Source organism: Hoplias malabaricus, chromosome 4, assembly GCF_029633855.1.
Source record: "Hoplias malabaricus isolate fHopMal1 chromosome 4, fHopMal1.hap1, whole genome shotgun sequence".
In the NCBI taxonomy this organism is placed as follows: domain Eukaryota; kingdom Metazoa; phylum Chordata; class Actinopteri; order Characiformes; family Erythrinidae; genus Hoplias; species Hoplias malabaricus.
The window spans coordinates 18,193,687-18,207,437 of NC_089803.1; the positions used below are offsets into that span (position 1 = coordinate 18,193,687).

The 13,751-nt window shown below is 44.1% G+C and overlaps 1 gene segment (V, D, J or C); it reads left to right on the forward strand.

Moving 5' to 3' along the window:
* Positions 1–2,048: 2,048 nt before the first annotated feature.
* The window catches only part of LOC136695736 (Ig lambda-2 chain C region-like), a 52,897-nt gene continuing 41,194 nt past the window's right edge, over positions 2,049–13,751 (forward strand). Inside the window, 1 exon segment of the C gene segment in view lies at positions 2,049–2,170. Within this exon segment, the coding sequence occupies positions 2,110–2,170 (61 nt within the window).

Genomic DNA, 13,751 nt, shown 5'->3' on the forward strand with positions numbered 1-13,751 from the left:
TTCATTTATTATAAACACTAATCAGCCAAAACATTAAAAATGACCTCCTTGTTTCTACACTCTTTTACCTGCAGCACTGCTGTGTCTGATCCACTCATACCAGCCCAACACACATTAACACATCATCACCACATCAGTGTCACTGCAGCTGAGAATGATCCACCACCCAAATCATATCTGATATTTTGGGTCCTGACCATTGAAGAACAGGGTGAAATGGGGCAAATAGCACATAGAGAGCAACAGATGGACTACAGTCTGTAACTGTGGATCTACCAAGTGCATGTGTACAGTCAGTGGAGCTGTTAGAATTGACAATGAAGGCAGGAACATGGAGGTGGCTTTAATGTTATGGCTGACTGAAGTATTATTCACAAGATCATAAATCAGTGATTCCTGACTTTACTGAGTAATCACTCCTCAAACTCCTCACATGTCTCTATCCTCCTGGCACGTGCACAGAAATTTTTAGGGGCAGCCAAAAAGAGGGCATCCATCACCAAAATTATCCATAAAAGTACAAAAAGTAGTATATTTTACAAATATATACATTTTTGTTAACACAATACACATCTAATCAAATAACTCAAATTATCAAATTGCATAAATTGCACTTATTTCATGACACATGAGTACAACACCTGTTGGCTATGCATTATGCATGGATCCTCTTTTGCTAGTACAGACCACACCTGTAGACGCTGGAACAGGGAGGTGAACTCACAAGGCTTTGAGGAGGAGTTGGGGGTGGCTTTTGAATGCGTATGAAGCCGGACCCCCGTTGAATAAATGAATACGAGAAAAGGGTGGAGACGGGGTGGAGGTGGGAGCAAGTTTGTTCAACGCGGAAATTAATTTGCAGGGTATATATAGGGCTGAGGGGAGGAGTTTGGGCCATGGTCTTAATCCCAAAATTATGATATTACATAACTCCACAAAAGGCAAGCATTTTCAGCGGGCGTGACGTCTAAACGCCCCACCGTTTTGTTTTGTTTTTTTAAAGATACGTTGGGCCAATAGCCACGTAAAGTATTCAGCGGCGCAATAATGTTTATTTTTGTGGTTAACTTTGCATCAAACAATGTCAGGGAATGCACAAACACTGTCATTACCTGTCTGTCTGATGCTGTAGGTCATAGGAGTGTGTAGCAGTTTGGCCTGGAGCTCAGCACTGCATGAGTGCTAACCTGAGGAGGAGGAGGGAGGGGCAAGTTGGGAGCTTGTGTGTGTCGTGGATCAGATCTAGGCAGAATTCTCACAAAAACTCAAATAAATGCCTGTGAGATATCAAGACATTTTTGGGAGGAGTTGATGACAGAGAGGGTAACTTTTATTTTTATTTATTGATGAATGAAGAAAAAATATTGGACTTCAGCAGAAATGGCACTCTTCTTTTCCAGGGCAAACGAGCAGGTGTTTGAGCACCACTAGGGGTCTATCTGTGCATGTGCCTGCTCTCTTCTTTAGAGCAATGGTTCTCAATCTTTTTAGACAAAGTACAAACCATTATCAAACCAGGACCTCCAAAGCCCACCTACGAGTCTTATCACGTGTGCCTTTGATTGTTCCTCCATCCCAATAAAGGTAAATCACAAAGTTGGAAACTGTCCATTTGATCAGCACCTTTCCTACAAAAATGCACTTCATATATATATATATATATATATATATATATATATATATATATATATAACACATTTTTATTGCAGAGGCATAATCTCACTCTGAAATAAATGTAGAAAAAGCAACCTTCAACTCAAGTGAAAAAAGAAGAAAGAAAAAACCCAGACCAAGAAATAATTATTTCCCATAAATTGACCTGTTCCACAATCACAGGCACCATTAACAATTTCTTTGAAATAAATGTATTTGAACAATTTATGTCATTTCTACTGTAGTGTATAAAGTGGATCAAAGTATCTAGGAATCTTAAATTAGTAATTCATCACTTCCTGTTTCCCTGGTGTATAAATATGGCGTTACACAGAGACATATTTCTCTTACTCACTCTTAAACATGGGAAAGACTAGAAAACACACTATTCAAGTAATGTGTGTCAACCTTCATAAATCAGGCAATGGCTAATAGAAAATAGCCACTCACCTGCAGATGCCCTCAATCTGGAAGAGGATGCAAGTGTGTCTTGCCACCATGCACAGTGAGAAGGATGGTAAGAGAAGTAAAAAGTTCTCCAAAGCTCACTGTAAGAGAATTGAATTAAATGGTAGCATCTTGGGGTTATGAGGTCTCCCAAACAACCATCAGGTGCTTTCTACTTTTCAGGAATCTGTTTGGGAGGCATGCACGGAGAAAGCCTTTTCTGAGTTATGCTCATAAGCTTAAAAGGGTGGAGTTTGCCAAGCGGTACTGGGATTTTAACTGGGACATTTTGCTTTGGTCAGACGAGACCAAGATAGAGCTTTTTTGGCAACAAACACTCTAAGTGGGTCTGGCGTAACACCAAGGATGAATACGCAGAAACATACCTCATGCCCATTGTTAAGTATGAGGGAGGATCGGTGATGCTGTGGGCCTGTTTCTCCTCCAAAGGACTTGTGAACCTTGTAAGGACACATGGGATCATGAACTCTTTGAAATATCAGGACATTTTGAATCAGAATCTGGTGGCCTCTGCGTGAAAGCTGAAGATGGGCCGTCACTAGGTCTTTTAGCAAGATAATGACCGTAAACATGTGGCCAAATCGATGCAATCGGTTCACAAGGCACAAAATCAAGCTCCTCTCCTCAGTCCTCAGTCCCCAGACCCCAACTCAATAGAAAACACGTGGGGTGAGATGAAGAGGAGAGTGTATAGGAGAAGATCCAGGACTCTGGAAGATTTAGAGAGGTTGTGCAAAGAGGAATGGTTGATGATGCCTCTTTCTGTATTCTCCTATCTTGTGAAGAGTTATAGGAGAAGATTAAGTGCTGTCTTGTTGGCAAAAGGAGGTTGTAAAACTACTAACACCAGGGGTGCCAATAATTGTGGCACACATGATTTCATTCAAAAGATTTATTTCTTAATGTGTGATTTTTTTTCCCCACCAAATAAAGGTGGGACAACTCTGCATCATCTCTAAAAGGTGGAGTCAGACATGAGCTTAAAGTCTCCACGCTCTAAACCAAGTGTAATCCAGAGGAGAAAAAGGAGTGTAGAGTCTATTACTGCAGAAACACACGTTGGTAGGTGGATTGGAGACATGGCATGGTGGTGCAGCAGGTAGTGTCACAGTCACACAGCTCCAGGGACCTGGAGGTTGTGGGTTCGATTCCTGCTCCAGGAGACTGTCTGTGAGGAGTTTGTGTCTGCGTGGGTTTCCTCCGGGTGCTCCGGTTTCCTCCCACTGTCCAAAAAGCACACATTGGTAGGTGGATTGGTGACTCAAAAGTGACCTTGAATTGAATAAGCGATTACGGATAATGAATGAATTTCTGAGGGATGTGTAAGAGCCAGACTGAGCAGTTTCACATCCTCAGCAGCTGCAGCAGTGCTGTCTCTTTAACTGATGGAGGTTTTTGTACGGCTCTGTTTCACTATGTGAACACACAGCTACCGGGGCAGTGAACACCCAAACAGTAATAATCTCCTGCATCTTCAGACTGGACTCCACTGATGGTCAGAGTGAAGTCAGTCCCAGATCCACTGCCACTGAAACGAGCTGGAAAACCTGACTGGAGCTGATTTGCAAATTTAATCAGGAGTTTAGGAACTTCTCCAGGTTTCTGTTGATACCAGAATAAGCGTTGGCCTTCTGAGTCTTGGTGCACTGCCTGACTGACCCTACAACTGATAATGAGTGTATCTCCTTGAAGAACAGATTTCACTGCAGGAGTCTGAGTCACAGTCACATGACCAGCAGACTCTGGAAAAAAGACATGAAGGAGAATTATTTTACACTGTTATATAAATCATATAAATAATATTTTAAAGAATCTCTTGAGGACTTTCTCCAAACTGAATCTGAAACAGAGTCTGACCTGGAGTCCAGAAGATCAGGGTCCAGATGAAGATCGGGATTAAAGTCATGGCTCATGTGGGTGAAGAAGTTTCTGGAGTAGCTCTCACTGATGAAGTGTTAAACTCAGGACTATAAACACTCCAAGAGCACTGAGGCATGGAGCACTCAGTGCAGCATGTCCTCTGTCGATGCAAAACACCTTCAGAACAGAACTTCACCAGAAATCTCTTTTTTATATTATCTTTCATTCACTATATATTACAAAATTAGAAGACAAGTTATTTTACATAGTATTTTGAACAGTACAGATCTGGAATCTGTTCTCTACTTTTTTTATCGATTTATTTTACAATTTTATCTGACATATTATGCGAACCAGTTGCAACACAAATAAGATAAACATCAAAACACTAGTATGAGGTTGTCCTTTTTGTTGTTTCCTGTTAAGCAGTTGTTTCAGTACTCAAGGGTCTTTTTAGCTCAAGGGCTACACTGGGACTTAACAGGCAGGGCAAGGTGGGGTTTATGGGGAGTGGGAACGAATATACATAAATTACAAGGGGTAATGGCAAATATCTATAGACCTAATAGACATGGCTTTAGTGTGCCATTTAGTTGAATGCAGGCTATTGCAGGAGTAGGACCAGGCCCGAACTCCTCCTCTCAGCCCTCTACATGCCCCGCAAATTCACGTCATTTCTGCGTCGGACAAACTTGCTTCATTTAGTTCACGAGACGGATCTCGACTCGACTGCTTCACTACCTCATCTCGCTCCTCCGCGCTAGGTAATTTCCACTGATCCTCATATTTGGATCCATGTTCAGCCATTATCAAGCCCACCGAGCCTCCTGTTTTTCCCTTTCTCTGGCTAAACTGCTATGGGACTGCCTGGTATTTGAAGTTATGTTTGGCCATTGTCGCACCTGCAAACCGCTTCGACTGTTCTATTTCCCGCTCCAGAACGGTGCTCTGCTCTCCGGCTTCTCCTCCCACTGCAACGAGCCTCCTGAGTGATCCCCACATCTGTCTCCAACACTGGCGCACGGCTTTGAGCCTCCCCTTACGTTTATCTCCGTCTATGCTGCTACGGGATGGCCTCTTGTTTGGGGAACGAGAATCTACCGTCGTCATGGCTGCTGCTCCACTGCTACGAGGTCTGCAGCGCCTTGAGACTCCCATTTCCTCCTCTCCAGCAGACTCAATGTTCCAGTAACATGCTCTGAAACAATGGCTTCCCTTTCGCTCACTCAGCTAAACAGAGAAACCCATCTGCCAGTGTACAGAGACCCTGCGCAGCAATGCGATGATGTCACAACCTCCTATCTCCGACTCAACGCCCCCTACTAGAGCAACTAGACCCTTCCTGGTTGTGTCTAAGCTGGAGGCATTAGCCTCAATGTCTTATAGTCTTTGCTGTCTCAGAAGTCGGTGTCATAGAGGGCTGTTTTGATAATAATATAATTACCTGAGCTGCATTACATAATGGCTTGCAATCTGCATTATTTATGCACATCACAGGGTACTAGTTCGCCTACACTGTTTGCCAAGATGGTTGTGCCGTTACTGGTGCATCTCTGATGCAAAGGCTATTTAACACCTTTATCATATCACAACTCTGAAGACCGAAGACCGTTGTCAGCAGGTTTAATGACATTCAAAAGGGTGAAACTGAAAACGAGAGATACGATACAATAAAACATGAATATGTGCAGCACATAATGCACTTTATACCGAATTGCCACTGAGTTACATCATTAGATACTTCCATATGTATATTCTAACGCTACCGACACCATCTTGGCCAACACTGCAAATCGCGGGTAATTTGCACAACAAAAATACTCATTTTACAGTCAAATAATACACAAGTAAGCTATACCTAACACAAAGAAATCATTTCTTTGGTACATACCGGCAATGCAACATTAAACAAAGATGTGTGCAGTACTTTATTCCAACCGGACTTCATGAACTGAGAGCTACGCCATTACTGTTTTGCTTGACTGCTACTGCTGTTCAATAAAGTTTGGTTCAATGAAATAAAATTGATAATTGCAATACTTGAAAACAACACCTGAGGACGGGCTTTCTGCCTTTAATCCTATATGGATAAATCAGCTTCTGACAGCATAATTTTAGAAACCTCATAACAGAACACTCCCCGTCTGGCGTGAATAAACGCCACAAATTAAGTCTTCAGGGGAAAAGACAGGAGTCTTATGAAGGAACCAAAACTACAATCTCTGAAATAGGTCTTATGAACAGTTTTGAACCATTTGATTTGGCTACCTTAATTTCTACTTTGCGTACTATGCCATCTTTACTTGGAAACACTTGAGTTATGAGTCCAAGTGGCCATTCGTTCCTTGGTACTTGACTGTCTCTGAGTACAACGACACTTCCTACACTCACATTGGGCTTGCTGGATTGCCACTTGAGACATGACTGGAGAGTAGGAAGAACTGTTTTTTCCAACTGTCCCAGAAGATGTTTGACAGGTGCTGGACCTGACGCCACTGGTATCTGTAAATATCTGACATCGTGAAGTTACCAGCTGGAGCCTGAAGAGGGATGATCTTCTGAGTTAGAAGAGCAGCTGGGGTTAAGACGGAAGGGCCACTTGGGTCTGAAGAAACTGGAACCAGAGGCCTGGCATTCATGATAGCTGTGACCTCTGCCATGAAGGTGACATGAACTTCATCAGTGAGCTTTGTGGTCTTGAGTTTAAAAAACATAGTCCAATATTCTCCGGGCCAAGCCAATCATTCTCCCCCATGACCCGCCAAAATGAGAAGCGTGTGGTGGGTTAAAAGTCCAAGTACATCCACGTTCTTTTAAGTAGGTCTGTACAGCTATATTGTCCAAGTTTGAAGGGATTTTCAGTTCCTTACATGCACCGACAAAATTGGTACCTCGATCAGAATGAATAGTTTTTACAGGTTCTCTTATTGCTAGAAACCGTCTAAGTGCATTAATAAAGCTAGACGTGTTGAGTGACTCTATCACCTCAATGTGAACTGCTCTAATACTCAGGCATGTGAATATGACAGCCCACCTTTTGTTTTGGTTCACACTTCATCTCGTACATCGGGAAGACACAAGCCATGGGCTAAACACATCTAAACATAATGCCATTGGCTTGGCTGAGAAGATTTGCGGATCCTGGTTACACGGTTACTGACATAGACATAAAATCCCCTAGTCTCATTGTGGATATAACCTAGGACTACTTTACTGTCTGTATAGAATGTAGTGCAATCTAGTTCAAGGTCAAGTTCATCTGCAATTAAGTCCGCAAGCTCCACTGCCAACACAGCAGCACTAAGCTCCAACCTGGGTATGGTCTGATCCGGGCATGGTGCAAGCTTCGCCTTGCCCATAATGAACCCTACCTGACAGTTTCCTTCTGCATCTGTCACTCTTAGATAAGCCACTGCAGCTATGGCTTTAGTAGATGCATCCGAAAACACGCACAACTCCCTTTTTGAGGCTGTTGAGGGAGAAATGTCTGTGTATGCTCTGGCAATGGTAAGGTTGGATAGTTCTTTAAGTGAGTCCCTCCAGAGAGTCCAGGGCTCTTCCATTGTTGGGGGTAATGGAGCATCCCAGTCTCCATTTTCGAATGTGAGTTCACGCAGAATACACTTTCCCTGTATAGTGACAGGTGCTACAAACCCTAATGGATCATAGAGGCTGTTAATTGTTGATAGAACACCTCTCCTTGTAAAGGGCTTTGTCTCATCTGGGATATGAAAGGTGAAGCAGTCTCTGCCTAGGTCCCAAAGGAGACCTAGGCTGCGTTGCATGAGGACTGAATCAGCTCCAAAGTCTAAGCTTTTTAAGTCTTTTGCATGATCTTGGGTAGGAAACACCTCTAATATTTCCTTTCTGTTGGCTGCTATTTTATGCAGTCTGAGATTTGATCTTGCCAGTGTGGCACGAGTTCTTTGGAGAAGGGACACAGCCATTTCAATGGTGGGAAGAGATTTAAGTCCGTCGTCCACGTAGAAGTCCCGTGTGACAAACTGTCTCACATCTGGATCGCTGTTTAGCTCGCTGCGTAGAACAGACTGCTGCAAGCCATACATGGTCACTGCTGGTGACGGACTATTCCCGAAGACATGGACTCTCATCCTGTACTCAACGATGTCTTTGGAAATGTCATTTTCACAGAACCACAAAAAGCGCAGGTAGTTCCTGTCTTGCTCTTGAACATTGAAACAATAACACATCTGTTCAATGTCTGCTGTAAAGGCAACAGCTTCCTTTCAGAAGCGCATTAAGACGCCCAGCAGTGAGTTGTTAAAATCTGGTCCTGTTAACAACTCATCGTTCAGTGATACACCCTCGTATTTAGCGCTGCCGTCAAAGACGACTCTGATCTGTTTGGGTTTATGGGGGTAGTAGACACCGAAAAGTGGCAAATACCAACATTCCTCTCCATATTTTAGTGTGGGGGCCATTTCTGCATGTTTGTTTTTTAATATTTTGTACATGAAAGCCACAAAGTGTTCCTTCATTTCCTCATTCTTTTCAAAGTTGTGAACAAGTGACATCAGGCGCCTCAGGGCTTGTGGTCTGTTGTTAGGAAGTCTTTGGCGAGGCAGCTTGAATGGCAATGGAGCTGTCCAGCTGTTATCTTTGTTCTTTGTCAGTCCTTCTTCCATTATTTTTAAGAAAGCATTGTCTTGAATGGAAGGTGAGATGTAAATGTCATGCCTGGTTTGTTTGAACACATTACATCCTAAGTGGTCTAGTTCACAAGTACTGTCTACAGGTTGGGTGCTAAAGTTGGATGGGACTTGTATTTCACAATGTCTCTCTTTTATATTGAAAACATTGGGGCATGGCTCAAACATTGTAGGACGACCTTTCTCAGTGGCATTTGTGAACAGAGTCTTTACCGCAAGGGTTTTGTGGACATCACCTACACACACGTTCCCTACTATGACCCACCCGAGGTCCAATTTTTGAGCATAGGGAGCGTTGTTAGGTCCACTTATCTGTTTATGGACTTTGTGAACTCTAACAACGTCTCGTCCAAGGAGCATTAAGAAGGGGGCATTAGGGTCTAGTTCAGGGATGAGGTGAGCTACTGACTTCAGATGGCTGTGGTGCATGGCTGCGCTGGGTGTGGGTATCTCATCTCTGTCATTTGGGATACCTTTGCATTCGATGAGGCTAGGCAGAGGAATGTGGACTGAACCATCTAAGGCTTCCACTACATAACCAGTGGCTCTTCTTCCCATTGTATCTTTAGTTGCAGAACATGTCCTAAGTGAGTAGGGAGAACTGGGTCCACAATCATTAAACAGTCCAAAGAACTCAGGACGTACTAATGATCTGTTACTTTGTTCATCATGGATAGAATAGAGCCTTGCTGCCTGTTTTGGGTTACCTACTGGGTACACATTAACGAGGCAGATTTTGGAGCATGATCTACCTGCTTGATTTATGCCACAAACCTGGTGCAGCTGGAAGTGATCTCCTCTGGTTCTGTGAAGTCAGGCTCCCCGCCATGCATTACAGCAGGTTCAGTTTCTTTTAACCAGGGTGCTGGCCCTGGGTGGAGAGCAGTACAGTGTCTCTCATTACTGCACTCAGTACACTGTACCTTAACTTTACAGTCCTTTGCAATATGAGAAGATGAGGCACAGCATTTGAAGCAAAGGTTGTTTTCCTTTAAGAACATTTTCCTATCATCGAGTGTTTTCATACAAAATGTCCTGCATTTTGAGAGAGGATGAGGTTTTTTGTGAATGGGGCAAATCTTGCCACTACCCACAGCTTTGTCTGCAGACCTATGTGTGTCTGAAATAGAATGAGAGACAACATCAGTTTTGTGCACTGAAATCTCTCTCTGTCTGTTTGTTCTCCAGGGTGGCTTGTCTGGTTTGGAAACATCAGGAAATGATGTGAAGTTAAAGCTGGGATCATTCTTAGAGTCAGCCTCTTGTGTAACGAAGTCTACAAAAACATTAAATGGTGGGAAGGACACACATTTAGCACGTTTGTAGTTAGCTCCTACGGTAATCCATTTTTCTTGCAAGTGGAAAGGGAGTTTTTGGACTATAGGATTTACTCCACTTGCTGTATCCAGGAATGCAAGGCCAGGGAGATCTTCATTTTTAGCACACTGCATTTACATGAGCAGGTCACTAAACATCCTCAATTTTATGTAGTCTTTGGGTGTGATTTTCGGAAATGCGTCAATCCTCTTGAAAAGTGCATCCTCAATCACTTCCGCTGAGCCATAGCATTGTTCAAGTCTGTCCCACATCATGTTGAGGCCATTGGCTGGGTTATTAATGTGTATGGCCCGGATTCGCTCCACATGCTCAGCGGATTCTTTGCCAAGCCACTTCAACATCAAGTCCAACTCCTCACTTGCCGTTAGATCTAAACCCCTTATTGCATTTTCAAAGGAGCGTTTCCAAGCTCTGAAATTTTGGGGCTTGTCATTAAACTGGAGCAGCCCTGTTGCTACTATTTCATGGCGAGCAAAATACCTAATGAAGTCACTTACATTAGAGTCTCTAGACTCCTGGCATGAGGGTCTGGCTTCGTAAAAGCTAGACACTGCTACTTGGTTTGACCACTTGGCTGCCAAATCTTCATTAGTATGTGGAGATGACGTAATGACTGGGGGGTCTGAGGGGTTGTTAAGATAACTGGGAGGACAGAGTGGCGTTTGCTGTGGGTCATCACCTTTTTCAGAGTGTAATGACTCATCACTGGTGGGCTCCTTTTTGTTTTGGAGTACATTTTCAACTTGCAATGGCTGAAGAGAAGCATCTTCTTCCTCTTTCACAAATTTTGTTTGGCTGTTGACATATTGTTCAGTACGCTCAGCTGTTACAGAAGGACAGTGGTTGCTGCATACTTCAATCTGTGAGGCAACAGCCGCTTCTAATGCCTCCGCTTCAGTAATGGCTGAGGCTACATTCTTTTGTTGTTGTAGAAATTCAATAGATGCCTCAATTCTGGCTTTCTCTACTTCTATTTGGGCCTTTTCTACTTTTAAGTTCATTTATTTGGCTGCAAAGCTAAAATGGGCTTTGGCTGCTTCAGCCTTTGCTCTTGCCTTGGCTGCTGCAGAACCTGTTGAGGAGACACACGAAGCCTCAGACAGGGTCTTGAAAGATGGCGCCAGGTTGGACATGGTAGAGTTGACAAGGTGACGTCTGCAGGATCACTGCTGTATGCCGTGCTGCGTTGAGGCGTAGTAGTGGTCTGCTTCACCCTAGATGCTACAACTGCGCTATCTTTTTCAGCGTGGATGCTTCCGTTTCACTGTGCCGTTACTTGTGCATGTCAGATGCAAAGGCTATTTAACACCTTTATCATATCACAACTCTGGAGACCGAAGACCGTTGTCAGCAGGTTTAATGACATTCAAAAGGGTGAAACTGAAAACGAGAGAAACGATACAATAAAACATGAATATGTGCAGCACATAATGCACTTTATACCGAATTTCCACTGAGTTACATTATTAGATACTTCCATATGTATAAACTAACGCTACCGACACCATCTTGGCCAACACCGCAAATAGCGGGTAATTTGCACAACAAAAATACTCATTTTACAGTCAAATAATACATAAGTAAGCTATACCTAACACAAAGAAATCATTTTTTTGGTACATACCGGCAATGCAACATTAAACAAAGATGTGTGCAGTACTTTATTCCAACCGGACTTCATGAACTGAGAGCCGACGCCATTACTGTTTTGCTTCACTGCTACTGCTGTTCAATAAAGTTTGATTCAATGAAATAAAATTGATAATTGCAATACTTGAAAACAACACCTGAGGGCGGGCTTTCTGCCTTTAATCCTATATGGAAAAATCAGCTTCTGACAGCATAATATTTAGAAACCTCATAAGAGAACAATGGTCCTATTTGAAATGTTGGAAACGAAAGCAGGCAGCATGTTTAAGCCTTCATTCTGAATCGGCGCCTCCTTCCCTCTGAACAGTGCCTTGATTGACAGCATTACACCCGTTTCGACACAGCCCTCCATGCTCATTTCGTTCTCTCTTATCCTCTCAACCCCTCCTTGCTCCTCCTCTCTACATCTGTCTCTACACATCATCCCCACCCCTCCCTTTCTCTTCCTCTACATCTGTGTCTACGCATCATCCCACCCCTACCCTGTTGCAGCTGCAGCTACATGCCTCACACCTTCTAGCTTGCACCCCTCCATAGGCCTGTGCTGTGGGCCTACCTCTTGTCTAGCTCTGTGGGCACTCAACGCAGTCTCCTCACTGCATGGCTTTCTTGTTGTTGATGCACTTTCATGCCACCCTTTACTCCACGGCAGCTGCAGCTCTATGAATCAAACTTTCCAGCTCGCACCCCCTCTATAGGTTGCTGTTGCGGGCCTGCCTCCTGCCCGGCCCTCTGGGCACTCAATGCAGTCTCCTTGTTGCACAGCTTCCTCATTCTAGATTTGCTCTCATTCTATTGTCTCATTCCCCCAGCCTCTACATCAGCAGCTTGTGTACTTCATGGACGCTCATCCCAACCTCTTCAATTTGCGGCCGTGCCATACCCTGCCTCTAACTTTACAATTCTTACTTTTCTATTCAGGTGCTGCTGCAGACCCTCATCCTGACTCCTCTGTGGCTGTGCTGCTCCCACCCTCCAGCTTCCAGTTTGTACTCTGTTTTCAGATGCTGCTGTGGACTATTGTACCGGACCCTCCCCTGTGCTGCCTTGCTGCTCACACTCTACAGCTTCTAGCTCCTGCTCTGTTTTCAAGTGCTTCTGTGGACCTTCATCCCCCACGTTTTTGCTGCTACACTGCTCCCAGTCTCTGACTTTCCAGCTTATCATCTTCTCAGGTGCTGTTATGGACCATGTTCTAATCCCCTTTGCGGCTGTCTCACACCCTGCCTCTTCCTTTACAGAACACCATCTCTCCTTATGTGGATCTTCATCCTAATCCTCTTCCCCACCGCCCGCCTTCAACTTCGCAGCTTGCGCTCTCTCATCAGAAGCTGATGTGGACGCTCATCCCTATGCCTTCCCCTTCACATACGGCGCCCTGCGTCCACTGTACGGCTTGCACTCTCTCCTGCTGGATCTTGCTCTCAGCTTCTAACTTTCCAGCTCATGCCACCAAGGACCTTCATCTTTCATCTCTCTGCTAGTGACTGCATCTCACGCTGCCTCTTAGGGTACTGATCACACTGATTTCTCCAGCAGCTGTGGGCCTTCAACCTGACCTCTCCTCTTCGCAATCACACTTCTCTGAGCCCCTAAATTCCAGTGCATGCTCTTTTCACAGGCGTTGCCTTGGACCAGCCCCCTACCCAGCACTCAGGCAGTTCATACCACCTCAAATTCAATTCGCCTTCTTACATGCTGCCTCTTCTCTGGCACCTGTTTTTCTTCACCATCTAAGCAAATTCACTATCTTTGAGGCATCTTTCTACCTTGCCCCCTTGCTTGAGCTCCTCAGCACCTTTGGATTTGGTCTCTTTCAGTGTTTTCTCCCGTGTGACAAACTGCCTTATCGCTATTCCTGCAGTTCTGACCCTTTTTCGGCTTCTTATTTGGCCTCATCTGTCATCCCTCTAGATCACACTTCCATTTTCAATTCCCTCTATGCCATTGGAAAAGCACCACCATGGCACACCTGCCAATGAAGGACATCTTGCTTTATTAATGCTGCCCCTTTGTAGTATTTGACTGCTACTAATCCACTTTCCACCTATTGTTGCCAGCCTCAGACCCCTCACCATTACACATCAACCACCAATTACGCTGAAGTAGAAA